This window comes from Sminthopsis crassicaudata, chromosome 4 (assembly GCF_048593235.1).
Source record: "Sminthopsis crassicaudata isolate SCR6 chromosome 4, ASM4859323v1, whole genome shotgun sequence".
Lineage (NCBI taxonomy): Eukaryota > Metazoa > Chordata > Mammalia > Dasyuromorphia > Dasyuridae > Sminthopsis > Sminthopsis crassicaudata.
In genome coordinates, this window is record NC_133620.1 from 207,753,570 (window position 1) to 207,771,723 (window position 18,154).

The 18,154-nt window shown below is 34.6% G+C and overlaps 1 protein-coding gene across 1 annotated transcript in view; it reads left to right on the forward strand.

Moving 5' to 3' along the window:
* The window catches only part of FAXC (failed axon connections homolog, metaxin like GST domain containing), a 70,057-nt gene extending 57,111 nt beyond the window's left edge, over window positions 1-12,946 (forward strand). The window contains exon 7 of the mRNA XM_074310232.1: window positions 9,369-12,946. Within this exon, the coding sequence (XP_074166333.1) occupies window positions 9,369-9,658 (290 nt within the window). The 3' untranslated portion in view covers window positions 9,659-12,946. The remainder of the gene's footprint in view (window positions 1-9,368) is intronic.
* The last annotated feature ends 5,208 nt before the right edge of the window (window positions 12,947-18,154 follow it).

Sequence of the window (18,154 nt, forward strand, 5' to 3'; positions counted from 1 at the left end):
AAGGTTCTCTGTTATATTTTGCTGATGGTGAAATTGAGTTCCTGAGACATTACACATTTGGCTTAAGCTCACATAACTAATGAGCATAAGTTCTGGGAAGAGAGCCTACAAATTCTGATTCTGTGCTGCCACTCATTGATCTAAAACCTGATTATTTCAGCATAAAGACTGAGAGGTTTTAGAAATCCTATGATTTTTTTTTTAAGGATTCTATCAACATATGTGGTATCTCAAAGAATAATATTTAAATTTTCAAATAATAGTTTTAACTATTTTAATTCAAAAAGTTTTATAAATTTATTATAAAAATAAAATTCTATTTCTGAAAAATGTATTTCAATATATTTAATTGGATTTATAATCTCATCAATGTAAACTGCACCAATGACACAGAATGTAATCTATGTTTGCTTATCCTGTGCAACTTTTGTCCATATGTTTTCTTAAATTTTGGGCAGTTGGATAGTGCAGTAACTAGAACACTGGACTTGGAGTGAAGGTAATCTGCATTCAATGTGGTCTCGTGTATCTACTAGTTGTATGACCCTCAGTAAGTCACTTCCCCCCTATTTCCTTCAGTTCTTTGTAAAATGAAGGCACACAGGAGGAGGAAATGGCAAACTCCTCCAGTATCTTTGCCAAGAAAATCCCATGGAAAGAAAACCAATGGTGTCACATGTAGAACTATACCTGATGAATGACTGAACAGCAAATCTCTTAAATTTGCCATGGTATGTCTATCCAGAATGTTGAGACTCTTCCTATTGTTTTCTTCACATTCATGGATACCAGTGAAGAATGTGGACTTTCTGTCAGTTATCCCTTGTTTTTGTTTAGTGAGCATGACTTTTTTTAAAAAGTCATGGACATCTCTATAATGGCATGCTTGATACTGTTTTTTTTTCCTTTATAATTTCTTATTTGTAATGGATTATAACCTTCTCAGGCCCTCTACTATCCTTCCCATTTTCCTAGAGGTGATCTCAAATCATGTAGAGAGTAATATTATATGACTCACAATCATACAGCATCACCCAAAGAATACTTTTCTTAAAAAACTGAGCTCATTTTTTTTTCCTAGAATACTTTTGGAATCCTTAAAATGACCTTCCAAATTCTCAAAGACAGTCCAGCCTATTTTTCTCCTATTAAATTCTGAGTCTAACTTATTGTTCATTTGTAAATTCTTTTCAAAAGATATCAATTCTGTTGAATGACTTTTATAGATTGTTCATTCAGTTGTATATCATAGCCTTGGCAATAAGCATTCTTCATCCACTTAGTTTTTCCTTTATGGATAGTTAGGCTGAACTCTTTTGAATAATTATAGAAGGCTATTTAATCTGTTTTTCTCCTTATTTAACGGATATTTCTTCTTCCAAAGCTACTAATGATCTTTTTAATTGCCAATTCTATTGATATTTTCTCAATCTTTATGCTTTTATTTAATCCCTCACAACTTTAGAGTAATCAATCACTTTTTCTTCCCAGTACTTCTTGCCAGGTATTTTTTTTTAATTCTGTAGTCTTCTGTTCTATTCTTACCAGTCTGCAGAGTTCATTCTTCTCTGCTGGATATTCATTCTGGTTATGGCCCTCTAATTGAGATATCCCTCAAAGATTTTTCCTAACTCTTCTTTTTTCCTTATTTAATATATTTCTTGGTGATCTCATCAGCTTCTATTGGTTTACCATTATTTCTGTTTAGTGATTTCCAATCTCTTTGTACATCCCTAATCTTTCTCTTGACCTCTAATCTCATGTCACCAGCTGTCTTTCAGATAACTTGAATTAGATGTCCTGTATTCATCCAAGATGTAACACTTCCAAAATAGAATTAATGATTTTCCTTTCTCCCCAAACCTTCTTTCCTTCTGAACTTCGATCTTTCTGTTGAGAGTATTATGGTTTTTCTAGTCACCTAAACTTAGAGCTTGACTGTCATCCTTGACTCCTAACTCACATTTACCCATCATCTTACACCTGGACTATTGTAAGAACCTGCTGATTGGTCTCTCTGCTTCACGTCTTTTTTACACTCTGATCCATGCTACACTCAACTGCTAAAATAATTTTCATTTAAAAAATCATTTTCTTAAATCATAGGTTTGACTATGTCATCCTGTACTTGAAAAATTCTAGTAGTTTCCTATTACCTCCAATATCAAACATAAAATGCTTTGTTTGGTTTTAAAATATCTAGCCTCTTTTTGACTTGCTAGTCATCTTTCACCTTATTCCCTTCCATAGTCTATCATCTGGCTATATACATCCTTCTCAAAAATTATTTTTTATTATATGGTGCTAATTTAAAATAGATTTTATTCTCCAGGGCAAGATTTGCATTTCTACTTGTTTATAGTACTGATAAAGTGCAGTGTCATTCACATTCCCTCTTCTCACATTCATGTATTGAGAATGTTCAGATTTATACAGTAGCTTAAATGTTACTTTTAAATAGCTACTGTCTTGGTTACAAAATTGAGTCCTTAAGTTTTTGGAAAGCTGTGTAGAATCCTATTTTCTTCTTGTGCATTTAGTTGACCTCTTCAATGGTAGATCCAGAAGGAGCATCTCCAAATAAGGCTGCTTCTCCCCATAGGAACCCAATAAGCCAGTCTTTTGACTCTGGTACAGCTTAGTAATGATGGGGTTGCAAATCTTCTCTAATTCTTTCTGCTGATGATCAAATTCTTCTTTGAAGAAGCAGTCTGGTTTTAATCCAGCCAGTAGATTATTTCATTAATTTGTCAAGTATCTTCTGTTTGTCTTTACCAATATTACCATGCAGTTTTTCATCCTTCATATTGAAAATATAAAATTCAAGAAAATTTTTGGAAGAAACCTTATCTCTTTGTTTCTTATCCTTGGCTTTGTATTTCTCACAGTCTCTCGGACTGTACATTCATTCTCTTTGCTCAGATGACCTTTGCCATTAGTTGTTCTCCTTGCCTATACTTTTGTCTACAATAGAAATATTGAGGTTGTTATTTGCTTCAAAGTCAATTGTTACTTCAGTCTGAGGAATACTCCTGGGTGCTGGGAGGATTCTTGTGAGCTCAAACTTGCCATGCAGGCTGTTATCCTTTGTATGACTTTTTCATCTTCATAAACCTAAATAAGCACATCAGGCTGGTTGTCCAAATAGGTAGCAAAGGTCTGTGTATGCTTTTTGGGGATGGTGGTATTACATTTGATCAGAACTGTTGTAACTCTATCAGCAGTTTTAATCCCAAGGAAAGAGAAGTGATATCCTTCAATGGTAAGTCCTGCAAATTTTCAGATTTCAGATTTCAGACTGGTTCCATGAGCTTATGAGCAACAGCATTATCAGGATTGATACTCTTGTTGAGTTCCTTGCCATTGAAGAAGTCTTGCAGAAGCTTCTGGATTTAGGAGGGATTTGAGTGAGAACACCTACAAGCACAATGTCATGAATCTGTGAATTACCTTGCTTGATATTTCTTAAGATTCTTTCCACAGGGTGTGTAGTATGCCATGGAAGAAATCAGCACTCAGCTCTTCAAAATGGGCTTGGGTGATTGATATATAAAAGTTAATACTTTCCTTGAAGGAGTCAATCTCAATACTGGCCCAGGCAGTGGAAGAGAGGGTATTCTTTGAACATTCACAAGCAATGTATAGGTAGTGAACAGTCCTGTTGTTCTTATTTGTGCTTTTGTTTGTTTGAAATAGTTGACTGTGGTTATCAAAATCCTTTCACTTGAGTGAGTGTCTACAGCTATGGATCTGACCTCAAAAATGCCATCTTTACTGGTAAGGATGGAGACATCAAAAGTATTACCTACAAGGTCAAAGATCAATACATTGCTCTTGACACCAATCTTTTGGTTCAAGCCATAAGCAAAAGCAGCAACAGTTGGTTTATTGATAATTCAGAGCACACTGAGACCAGTACTGGTCCCAACATCTTTTGTAGGGAACATTGGAAATTGTTTCTATAGACTAGTATTGTGACCATGGCATTTGTAACCATCTTTCCAATGTAAGCTTCAGCAATTTCTTTCATCTTAGTTAAGATCATAGGAGATAATTCTTCTGAATAGAACCTTTTGGTCTACTGCAGTTGGGCCTTAGACCTGCATGAGTCATTCACCACCAAAAAAGGTCAATCTTTCATGTTTGTACAACTGCATCATCAAATCTGCAATCAGTCAGATGTTTGGCATAAAAAAAATTTGTGTTGATTGGGTTTATTACAACTTGATTCTTTGCAGCATTATTAAATGTTCTGTGTTGATGAAAGTGATATAGCTTGGGATGGTCCTGTTTTCTTGGTCGTTAGCAACAATCTCCATTTTCTCATGTTGAAAACTGCGATACCGGAATAAGTGGTACCAAGATCAGTGTCAACTGCACTTGCTTTCAACATGGTTGCTGGGGAGCTGGGAGGGTCCTAGAAAATTGCTGTTGAGGATGAAGAGTTGTCATGATAAGTAGCTTCTGCAGTGTTCACCAACAACACTCCATCTCATGACCATTTGCATTAATATGGGCTGTCTTTTTTTTTTTTTTTTTTGACAAGATAAAAGAGGACATTCTCTGCGTCATTTCTTACCTACCCTTAATCTGTGATTGGACTTTGCCTCAGTCAAATTTAGGCCTGTTAAAGACTTAGCCAAGGTCCCCTATTGCATCCAGGGCCATCTCCAATCATCCTGATCTGTATCTTGCCATTGGACCCAGATGGCTCTGGAGGAGAAACTGAAGCTGGTGCCTTTTCACAGCTCTCCCACAATCAAATCCAATTCACTTGCATGTCATGGCATCAACTCCCTGATGTCATGATTCTTTTTGAGAAGGAAGGACAAACAACTCCTTTACCTGGAGTTCTGTTCTTCCTCACCTCCAACTCTTAGCTTCCCTCTTGATCTAAGACTGTGGTAAAATCCTACCTTTGAGAGGAGGACTTTCTGGATTCTCTTTCTACCCTTCCCTCAACCTCTTCTCTTTGAGGTAACTTTTCACTTGCATTGTTTAAAGTTATCCCTTTCACATTTAGACATTTCAATATATTGTGGGTTAGCATAAGAAATTAAATTGGAAATTTTTTATATTTTTGTGGAAACTGTAAACAACATGTGATGACACAGGAAAGTTTAGAAACTCAGAAATCCATAAATATATATGTTTTTGTATTGTATGTAATAACATCTTTTATATTTTAATATCATAATAATTCAGGCATCTTCTTTGGTATGAAGGATCAAAAATTTTATGTGGATTTTTCAAATTGTGGGGGTACCATGCTCCTAGTCCCCAACCCCTGTGATGTGAAATAAAGAAATGTATATATTTTTCTGTTCAGAGTTATGTATTGTCTCCTCTCTTAGAATGTGTGCTTTTTGAAAGAAATCATGTATTTGTCTTTTTCTGTATCCCCAGCATTTACTTTAATACCTTGCACATATGAGGTGATTAATAAGTACTTGCTCTCTGAATCAGTAACTCATTGACTCTTAGACCCAAATATTTGTCTGAAATTCTGAAAGTTTTCTTCTAAGGAAGATACATTTAAAGAAAAATGTCCTCTATTTAAAATTTTCTCCATGGTTGAATTTGCCGGTACAGAATTTTTATATGTATGTAGGTGTACAAATAATTTTTTCCTTGTCCTCCCATCACAAAAAAATATTCTTAATATAATACAAAATGCACACATTTTTCTGTAAGATTTAAATTAAAGGTTTTTTTTATTTGTTACTATTATATTATAATTGTTTTTGGTTACAATTTGGTTACAATGATTTGACTTTACTAGTTTAAGTACACCATTAAATGACTTCCACATGTCCAAAGTCTATATAATTTTGGTTAACTGGCGTGGTTGGAGAGAATTGCAAATAACAATAATAATAATAATGTCAATAATAATGATACCTAGCATTACTGAATTACTTTAAGGTATGCAGAGCACTATACATATCATATCATTTGATCTTCAAAATAACTTTGGGAGATAAGAGCTATTATCCCTTTTTAAATTGGTACCTAAATGGTTGAGAAAGGTTGAATGCCTTGTCCATGATCCTGTGGCTGCTGAGAGTTGGTATGATGTAATGGAAAAAGTCTTGCATTTGGAGTCAAAGGACTCATATTTGATTCTTTGTTTAGTTGCTCACTTATTGTATGACCTTGGCCAAGTTATGCAATCTCTTAAAGCCTCAGTTTCTTTTTCTGTAAAATAAGGGAGTAGGACTTGATTATCTCTAGAGTAATGTTTATATGTAAATCCTATGAAAATTCAATTGATCAAAGATTAACTAAAAAAGCTTTTTTTTTTTTGTTTCAACCCATTGAGGCATTTTGAAAAATGAAATATTAAAAAATTCTATTTTATAAAGTTATAAAAAAGTTGATTGCATACCAATAATGAATATCAAAATAGAGAACAAAGAGCCTACAGAGGGAGAAACTAAAATATAAATTGTTATGAACATATTGTCCTTAGAAATTTATCTCAATATATAAATAGCTAAAAATATATTGTTAATTTTGTTGATGTTTAAATGAATAATGCATTACTGTAAAAATGCATTAGTTCACTTTCCTGCTTTTCTAAGTAGAGGATATTGAGTATATATAGATTGTCTTTGGTTGAGTCAGGATTTTATAGTGTCTCATGGTCATTAGTGTAGAAGATGAAGACAACTGGGTTGGATATTTATTGACTTCAGGGTATATTCTTGAAAGTTTTTTGTTTTTGTTTGTAAATAATTTCCCTTCTTTTCCTCTAAAAGTTGAATGCAGTAAATAAGTCTATTTATTCGAGATTCCTAGTTGTTAAATTGTAGATGGCCAAGACACTAAAAAATGTTTTTTAACCTATAGTTAGGAATAATATGTTTAAAAATGTTCTTCTCTCAAAACTTCCAATTTTCATGCCACATGTATGTACTTTCCTATAAAGATGAAAGAAAATTATTAGGTGTGAATTCTATATAATATGCGTATGCACATATAGGTATGTACAATAGACATGATGTATACATGTTATAAATATGTGTAAATATAGATGCATTTCTTTGTGTGGTTCCAAAATTCTTATTGCTACTTGGAGCTTATTGCTAGTATTGGAGTTTTAAGCTTTTTCTTAAACTCCTTGTAGTAGCTTAAAACTGTATTAAATTTAGACTTTTTAGGACACCTTGTATCTATCATTATAAACAATGTTGCCATCTGGTGGAACAAAAGTACTCTGTTCATTTTTCTTTCTCAGCATATAAAGTCAGATATTACTAGATGTTATATTTTAATCACTTGCCTACTTTTTCTTTTTTCTTTCCTTTTTCTTTTTGGTATGTTTAATGCATATCCCACCCTCCACATTAAACTCTTTCTTATTTAAAAAAGTTACATAAAACTGATAAAGTAACTACAACTCACAGGTTTATATCATTCCACACTTGCAATCCTCCACCCTCTCTGTTCACTAGAGTCAAATAGGTTTTGTCCTCTGTATCTGTTACCCAGGATGTTGATTGTAAGTAAATTCAGTTGGCTTTTTTTTTCTGCTTTTTTGTCTATATTAGTTTATATGTCTTCCCATGTTTCCCCGAATTCTTTATTTCTGTCATTTCTTATAGTGTACTAATATTCCATTGTATAATCATTTGTCATAATTATGCCATTTCTTAATCAGTGGGTATTCCCTTAATATTCAGGGTGTGAAGAGAAACCTCAGAGTTGTTTTAATTTGAATATCTTTCATTATTCATAAATTGGAACTCTTTAGAAAAATTATTGATCACCTGCATTTCTTCTTAAAATTATTTTTATTTAAAGCTTTTGATTCATTATCTTTCGAATATCTGTTTTTTCATGGCACAAAGTTAGAAGTAGGTTCCTTTGGTTCATATTTTAATAGACTAAATTTAGGGAATGAAAATACAAATTCTAGTAATTCAATAACATCTGTAATTGGGTATTTAAAAATTATCATTGGTTATATATAGTCACTATCCAGTTGTCTACTTTGTGGATGATTTCTGCCCAGGCTTTTAATTTGGAAAGTCATTTTTCCTATAATGTAACATTTTGGGGCTTTTTTTGGGACAATCTTCTGTTTATATTCCCTGAGAACTTTATTTTAATATTTTTCATGGATATATGGTCTTATCAATGGCAATACTCCCTCTGGTGGTGGAGATGATGATGGACCATCCATGTGTTATACTTTGTGATGCTTGTCCAAAGTATCCCATAAATTCTCACAGAAATATGTCCAAATAGGAACCACAACAATCTATATTTTCTTTACTTCCTTCCAAAGTTATAAAATGTGTTAGAAAGAAACACAAGTAGTCATTCATTTTCATCTGCTTTATATCTTAAGATCATAGATGGGGTCATAGGGCCTCAGAGATCATGTAGTCCAACCTTCTCTTTTTGTACGTGAGAAAATTGAGGTCCAGAGAGGTTGTGATTTGCCTAAGTTCACACAGGTAATTAACATTAGGAGCAGGATTTGAAACCAGATTTTTGGACTCCAAATCCAAGGTTTTCCCCAGTATATATACCTTCCTGCCCTTGATCATTTCTGTCAGTATAAATGATTAAGATCTGTAGGTTTCACTATATGGCAATATATATGTTTTGCCTATATATGTTTATCATTGTAGAGAACCCTTGTGTGGACACTTCCTTCATTGTGGGGAGTGGGTAAGAGATGGCTTCCTGGATCATAAATTTTAAACTAAAAGATATTTTATTAATCATAGACTCTAATCTCTTCATTTTATAGATAAGGAAACTGAGGCCTAGAGAGCTTTAAATGACTTGCTTAGAGTCCCACTATTAGTAAAAACAGGAGGGGAGTTTGAATTTAGATCTTCTTAATTCTAAATTCAGCACTTTGTTACATCACATTGTTTCTCTGTTGGGCTTGCTTGTGGCCACATAATATGTATCAGAGACAAGATGTGAATGTAGTTCTCCCTAATTCTAAGATTGGACTTCTATTTAGTATGCTATGTTCTTTATATCTATCTATCTATTAGTCCATCTATCTACTATCTATCTATCCATCAATTTATCTATCTATCCATCTACCCATTCATCTATCAATCTATCCATCCATTTACCTATCTATTCAACCACCTATTTATCTCTCTAACCATCTATCTATCTATCTATCTATCTATCTATCTATCTATCTATCTATCTATTATCAGTGTGTCTCTGTTTGCTTATTTATCTTTTATTCATTCCATCCATCCTCTTTTTTAAAATATGGATTGTGACAAGCATTTGAGAATGTCTATCTATTAACTCCAATGTCCTCTGGAGCAATAGGGATAGGAAGATTGATGGTCTTGAGAACTAACCTTCATCTTATTCTTTTTCAGGAGAACTGATTAACCTTGCCATGTATTGTGAAAGAATAAGGAGGAAATTCTGGCCTGAGTGGCACCATGATGATGACAACACCATCTATGAGTCTGAAGAAAGCAGTGAAGGCAGCAAGACGCACACCCCTTTGCCGGATTTCAGCTTTTATTCAAGGACAGAAACCTTTGATGATGAAGGGGCAGAGAATAGTATATCCCGGACGCCTGACACAGACTTCACTGGACACTCCCTCTTTGATTCTGATGTAGACATGGACGATTATACAGACCACGAACAATGCAAATGATGTTCAGACCTGCTGGCCCTCCTTTCTCAGAGCTGTCACCTGTTGGGATCAGTCCAGTGTTCCCAGGTAGAGCACCACACCCTCCAGGGAGGGAGAGCTCCTGGTATGTGGTACATACAGTTCTCCCAGGTTAACTGGACTAGGTCAGCCTTATTTCTTTTTGTAACAAAAGACCAAGACAGCAAAGACAAAACCTACAAATGGTGGAAAACAAAGTTGTTCAGATGGCTTCATTTAAAAACACAAAAGGCCAACCAAGTCAGCATGGTTCCTGAAATCCATTTTTGTTTTCATGAGAAAACTAATATTTCAGTCAGTCAGTTTGGGTAGAGTCCTGGGGACAGAGAACAGAGAGATGGGCTTACAGGGAAGTACATAGACTAAGCCTCTTTTAAAGAGGTCAGGGGCTTAGTTGAAAGGGGAGTCCCTGAAATTCCTGTACCTACTTATATTGGAAATGGGTGTATGATGTTAAAATGGGAGAATGTAGAATTATTGTTTATTTGGTTTTTTTTGTTTTGTTTTTTTCCTGGTGGCTGCTTATCCTGTGTGTATGTGAATTATATGTTTCTAGAGGCAGCATAAATCAAATCAACAGATATTTATTGAGCTCCTACTGTGTGCAAAGCACTATGCTAGGTGCTGATCAGGAATATGCTTCTTCTAAGCTCTGCCAGTGACTCGCTTGGACAAGTCACTTAACTTCTGTGTGCCTCAGTCTCCCCTGCCTGTAAGAAGGGGATTAAAATAATTTCCACCTACCTACCTCACAGGGATGTTGTGAGGATTCATGAGATAATATACAATAAGGCGCCTTGAACCTTTGGGCAGAAAGGCACTACATAGACATAAAATATCATCTATCTTTGTGATTTATATGTGTGAGAGAGACACTGAGGGAAGGAAAGGAAAATAAGTCCATCAACTGGCCAGTTAGGGGCACCATCTTAGCAGATGAAGTATATATACAGGTGAGGGCACTTATGGCTCCATCAACTATCATTCCTTTTCTCGACTTTGCTTGAAATCTTTCTTTGAAAGAATGCTGCAAATCACAGGACAGCTGTAAACATTCTGATATTTTTCTGTATATCTGAAGAATAATGTTCTTTTTCTTGTTTGTCCTCATATAGGCTGACTATCCTTGTTTCCCCCATCTCCAGGAAGTTAAGTTGCCATTTTTTATTTAGAGGCAGTAAAGCACAGAAAGACCATGTGTCTAATGGAAATGAAGGAGGCAACATTTTATGGATTTGGGTAATCAGGAGCATACCTACAAAAAAAATTCTTTAAAAAAGTACAAAAAACAAATCCAAGACTTTGTGAAAGATAGTTGCAGTAGAAAGGGAGTCAACTTATTCATATCAGAGCACCTAGACACTCCAATGATAATAGATAGGTGCTATATAGTTCTACTAAAGTGATTTTTCTGATATTTTAGCCTATAGCCCAAAAAGACAGGGCAACTGTTGAGGCTAATGTGGTGTTCTTAATGATATGTCCTCCCCATAGACTCTGTCTGAAATGATGAACTTCATTGAGATTTTAAAAAAAAGATATCTTCTTTTCTGCTATTGATATTTTTGTTGATTCATGGGAACATGAATTTGAGAATCTTTGAATAACAATCAGGAAAGACCTTAAAGGTCATTTAATCACCTCTAGTTATTGGTTCAGAAGTTTGGGTAGAGATTAGAGGTTTGGATGAATTGATCTAGCTCATAAGGTAGTTCCTGCAATTGCAAATTAATTAACTGTCCCCCTTCTTTGGGTTTCTGAAAGGGATAAGGATTTTACAAAGCAATGATCCCTTTGGGATTTGGGGGCTGGTATTTGGGGGCAGTGTCTTATTTTATGAGACCCAAATGGTGATTGCAGACTAACTTCTTTCTTGAAGTTTTATCTCAAAGATAGTTTTTGAAAGAAAATCCTTAGGGAACTACAGTTGAATCATAAAAGGGAAGTAGGAAAAGTATTTGTGTCTCCATAAGCAAGGATTTTAGTGCTTTTCTAGGGCACATATAGCTGAAGTCCTGTAAACAGAAAGAGGAATGTGCTAATGTTTTATTCCACAAGTAATTGCCTTCAGGAATTACTGGAAAGGATTCTAGGGCTAACGTCTGTTCAAAATCATTCATATCTGACAAAACTTATTTGGTCCTTATAGGGCAAATGTAAGAAGTGTAGTTGGAATCTGGAGTACCATTGATTTTACCAAGTGTTTTGAATCTCTTTTTGGAAGTTTATTGAGGGTACTATTCTCTCATTGCCTTTCAGAGAAGCCATGGAATGCTGTTGGGACAGACTGGTCATAGATACACTTGATTGAAATATGGATAAACTATTGACAAGGAAATATGAACATAGTGAATATAGAAGTGATACAAAGATATTTTAAAACAATGTCTTGCCATCAATGGTTTTGGGACCTGCTGTATGTATGGCAAAGAAAGAATTGTCCCTGAGATTCTAGTCAGTGGTGGGTAACCTTTAGTTTTTAGGCTGGTCATAAAGTTGTATGAAAGTTTCTTTTCTTTACAATCTGAGGAAGGCAGAGTGGTAGGTGGAAAGGGAAACAAATTTGAATTTGGTTAATTCCATCACTTATTGCCTATGAGCAAATCACTAGACCAATTCAATTTCCTTTGAAATAAAATTTAGTTTTGGATTCAATGACTTTAGATGCCTTGAGGTCTAAATCAATGAATCTGTGAATAGTGCCCCAAGTATATGTATGTATACTTGTGTGACACATATGAAGTGCTACTCATGCACATACATGGGCAGTTGGATACTGTGAACCTCTGTCTAATTTGGAGTGTATTAAAATGGAGACTCAGCTTCCAAAGAGTGGGTAGAAAACAAATTTAATTCAGATGATTTGCTCAGGCTATCTTACAGAATTTCTCTTTGGGGAACTCAGTGAGAGTTCATGTCTCTGTATATAATTGTTCATGTAGATAGAAATCTGATTGACTACTGGCTAAGATAACTATGTAATAATTCTGCAAGATGAACTCTAAAACAAAACAAATATTCATAAAGTGTAACTTGAAGCAGTCTTGTATGCTAGCCTCCCCCTCCCTCCCACCCAAGTTTTTCAGAAATTTTTTTTTTTTTGGAAAAAGATATCTGGCTTTGGAATTTCCTAGTCTTTGCTGAAAAGGTGCTACTTTTAAGCAAGACCTAGAACTTGGGAAACAGATAGAAGGGACAATTTTAAAGTACTTGGATCATTTACATATATATATATATATATATATATATATATATATATATATATATATATATATATATATATATATATATATATATATATATATATATATATAGTTGGAGCTTTCCCCACAGATTTTTTTTTGGGAGGTCAGAAGACCCTTGAACCCACCATCTTACTTATTTACCCTGGCAAAAAACAATGACAAACAAAAATGAATCCCAGGAAGCATGATAGAGGGTAGAGTATGATGAATTTAGAGTCAAAGGACATGAGTTCAAATGTTCTGCTACTTACTACATGTGTATCTTAGGCAAATCACTTATTTATGGATTTTAGCTTCCTCTTCTTAAAGTTCAAGGGGGTTGGACTAGATGGTTTCTGAGGTCCTGTCCAGGTCTAAATTTCTAATCTTGTGACCATTTCATTAAAATTAATGAATAGTACAGTATCAATTTTTATGAAATACCAATGAAGGGGCATCATTTCTTTCTGTAGAAATTAAACCACTCAACAAGCACTTATTAAGAACCTACTGTGTGCCATGCATGTGCTAGGTGCTGAACATATAAAGTGAAAAATGAAGCAGTACCTACTCTCAAGGAATTAATATTTTCTCAGAAGAGATAACATGCACATATTTAAGTACAAGCAGAATAATACAAAATAAATTGAAAATTAAAAGAATAAGGGCACTAGCAGTTTGAAGGATCAGGAGAGGACTCTGGAGAAGTGTTTGAGATAAGAGTTGAAGGAAATAAGAGAATTTTGAGGTAGAAGAGAGGAAGAAGAGCATTCCAGATAGCTACTATTATGACATGGAAATGGGTGATGAGGTGCTGTTTTCATGGAAGTAGCAGCAAGAAACCATTTTGGCTTTTCATGGAGTATGGAAATGGGAGTAATTTATAAAGAATTTGGAATGGTAGGTTGAAGCCAAGTTGTGAAGGGTTTTTTAGTTTCTGTGTAATCCTAGACATAATAATTGTCATACATTATAACAAAGAAATATAATATTATTACTTTGTAAACACTGACAACTAATTTTGTAGACCACTGGGAACACAGTGGGAATTCATTTGTTATACCTCTCATAAGCTATATTTTAGGATATCTGCACAAATGCAGAATAGGTGGAATTTGAAGACAAAAATGTGTGAAGGTTTTTAGCTTGACAAGTTGAAAGAAAGCATAAAACTAATCTTTTAGAATGGTAAAGGATCAGAACAATTAATTCAGGCCTTTAATTTAGAGACTGTGTTAGAGTTGTATCTTGTCCTGGATCCCTGGACCTCTCCTCCCCCTTTCTAGTCATTATAATAAGTTTTAGCAAGAAATAAAATTGCAAAGAGCAACATGGAAGTCATGTACCAATCATCTCAAAGGTCAAAGGAACACAATTTGCAAATTGTATTGTATATTTACTAAAATTCACCATGCACGTGCCCATTTCATAATTTTATAAATGATCAACCCAAAGGCCCAGAGACATGAGGAATTTCTCCAAGGTCATGCAGCTAAGAAGTAGCAGATTATGGAATAATAACTGAAGTGTTTTGCATGTAGTCCAATGCTCTTTCCAGTAGACTACATTTATCTTCTCCCCTCTCCTCCCCAAATGACTCATTCTTCTGATTTTCCTGCTTATTTTAATGATATCACAATTCTTTTGGTTTTCCAGTCTTGAAACCCCAGAAACCTCTTAGATTCCTTCTTCTACTTCAGTTCCCATATTGGATCAGTTATAAAGGCCTGTCTGTTATTCTTCCTTTAGTTTCCCTCAATTATATTCTTATAATTCTTACCAAAGGGCAGCTAAATGGCAGGTCTGGATTTAGGAGGACCTGAGTTTAAATATACCTTCAGATGTTTATTAGATGTGTAATCCTGGGAAAGTCACTTAATATTATTTGCTTCAGTTTCCTCTTCTATAAAATGAACTGGCGAAGGAAACAGCAAACCCATAGTTGGATATGACTGAAATGTCTGAACTCCAAAGTTCAGACTCTGACATACAGTCTCACATCCAGACTTTTTTGCTAATGTCTTAGCTGAGCTTCATGTTCCTAGTCTTCTCATTAAACTTCCAAAAATCACTTCTTTGATTATATCATTCCCTTGGTCAAAGACCTTTTTCATATAGGAGCTATAGACATTTAAAGTTTTGACTTAATATTTAAGCCCAATAATATCTGATCCCAAACTTTTTCAGATATTTGCTACTCCACCTTTTTTCCTCTCCTGCCCCTGCCACATCATTCTAGATTTTTATTGTGTGAACTCATTTTGCATTTTCCAACCTCTGTATCTTTAATCACACCACTTCTACTGCTAGATTATCCTCCTTCCTCCATCTCCTTATCTAAATCACAGCTATCCTTTAAAACCCAGTACCAGATTCTTCCCTATCATGAAGCCACTTCTAATCACTTCAGTTTATAGTGATCTCTTTACCTATGAATTTATAGCATGTATTATCATGGTACAGTGGAAATGCATTTAAGGCTAGAAATGGAACTCAACTTTTAGCACTAAATTGTGCTATTTAAATTCATCATATATTGGTTTTTTTCCCTTTAATGCAGAAAGGAGAAAAAAATTGAAAAAAAAAAAAACCTAAGCAAAATAAATCCCAACAGTGTAGAAGGTGGTATGTTTGTTGGGAGATGGGAAGAGAACTCTCCTAAAAGAATAGCATATAGGAAAATGGTTATGAATTTCACATTTAACTGGACAGATTTAGTATTCCAGTAAAGAAAATTCTTTTAAATTTGAAAAATTTTAAAATTTGTGGTTTAAGAAAATACAAACAGTATAGTGGAAGGTTTGTGGTGCAATGGAAATAGATTACCTCTAGAGTTAGATTTAAGTTCAAATTCTGGCTCTGTTACTGTATGACTTAAATCACTTTATGCTGCTCCTAAGTTTCTTTCTTTGAAAAATGAGGGGATTGGATCCAATCCTTCCAGTTTTTGATCCTGTGATTCCCTCTTATCATCAAATAGGTGATTAAAAATATTTATTCAGAATCTACTATGTGTGGGCAAGGGCACCTAAGTAGCACCATAGATAGAGCTCTAGGCCTGAAGTCAGGAAGATCTTGAGTTCAAATATAGCCTCAAACACTTGGTTCGATGTATAACTCTAGGCAAGTCACAACTCTGTTTTCTCATCTATAAAAAAAAGCTAGAGAAGGAAATGGCAAACCACTTGAATATCTTTGCCAAGAAAATTGCATAATTCCAAAGGTTGGAGATAGAAAAAACTGAAATTATCCCTGCTCTCAATGAGCTTATGTTCCAAAAGTGGAGATAACAAATCTGTCTATAAGTACATACAAAATATACAGAAATTGAATAGTTTTTCAAGGGGGAGCACTAGCATCTGGGAATATTAATAAGGCCTTCAAATAGAAGTGGTCATTGAACTGATTCTTGAAAGAAATAAGAATCTAAAAAGTGGAGTTAAGGAAAGACTGTATTCCAGGACTGAAGAGCAAAATTATCTGAACCATGAGAATATAATGGGGAGTGATAAGACAGTTATGAAGAATAATTTGATTTAAAGAGCTCATATTTTTTCAAATTGGACTCAGTATCAAATGAGCACCTTTTTGAATGTAAGTTGTCTAACTGGTAGGCAGCTCAAACTGCTATGGGAGTGCTTGGTGTGTGAGGGAGGAACAGCAAATTATCTGGAAAGGCATTCCTGCCCTTTAAAAGTCTTCAAGAGCTGGTCCTCATTCAGTTTTTTGTGTTGATCATTTGTATGAATGTTGTTTTCAATAGGAGGTAAATGCCTTTGATTGATATGAAATAACTCAGGTTATTTTTACAGGGTCTGGCTAGTTGTGTTTTTCTCATCATGACTAATGCTAAACCCTTGCCTTCTGTCATGTGAATGATGGATAGCTATTTAAGAGGGACAAAGAATTGGCTTTCAAGTAGAAAGTATATGATCCAAAGCCATATATGTGGCAAGTAACTTATTCCAAATCTTGAAGGTCTGGTTTATTCTCCTAGCATTGGCGCAACTTATAAAGGTTGAAAGCATCAGGTAATAGGAGTAGCAGTAATGCATCCTAATTAAACTCTCTTGAAGCCTATGGCATAGGTTTATATATAAAAGCTTCAGGGTTTTTGCATGAGTATGTGTGTGTGTGTGTGTGTGTGTGTGTGTGTGTGTGTGTGTGTGTGTGTATTTCTTTTAAATTCCTTCTGAGAAGTTTGCCCATTTTTTGACTCTAATTTTCCCAATACTTGCTTCAAGTCTCTGTTGGGAACTTTCTTGGCTCAGGAATCCCGAGAGGTGTCAGTAAGCAAAATAGTCTGGAGAGAAATTCCAGCATATCCCAAGCCTGGGGCTAGGGATGTGTCCTCTCCCTCCCAATGTTTCTGAGCTACTGGAAGCTAGGACTAGATCTAGGAACTAAAGCAAAACCTTCTCAGGAGTTCTATCAAACAAAAGAAATTGCTCTAAAAAGCACCCCAAGAATTGTCCTTGTTCTCTTCCTTCTCTCAAATTTCTAGATAAACCAAAGTCAACAACTTCTTTTTTTTAAATTAGATTTTTATTGACATCTTTTGTTTTTACATGACCTATGTTTTCCCATATAACCTACTCCCTCCTTCTCCTGAAGTCACCTCTTGTAACAAAGTTTTTTTTCAAGACAAAAATATTCAGCAGAGATGGAAGTGGATTATCTTCAACATAGAGAAGAGCTAATCCAATTCCAGTTGATCAATGATGGACAGAATCAGCTACACCCAGAAAAGGAACACTGGGAAATGAGTGTAAAACGTGAGCATTTTTTTTTGTTGTTTTGTTTTGGTTTTTCTTCCCAGATTATTTTTACCTTCCGAATACAATTCTTCCTTTGCAACAACAACAACAAAATTCGGTTCTGCACATATATATTGTACCTAGGATATACTATAAGATATTTAATATGTATGGGAATGCCTGCCATCTAGGGGAGGGGGTGGAGGGAAGGAGGGGAAAAATTTGGAACAGAAGGGAGTACAAGGGATAATGTAAAAAAAAAAAAAAATTACCTATGCATATGTACTGTCAAAAAAATGTCATAATTATAAAATTAATAAAAAAAATATCCAGCAAAACCAATAAAACATATGTAAAAAATCTGATGTTCACTTGCCACCCCCCATCTTTGTAAAAGACTTGGTGGGTAGAATATCTTTTTTTCATTATTTTTATTTGGGGCCGAGTTTGTCCTTTATAATTTTACAAACTTAATTTTCTTTTTTGGGGGACAGTTT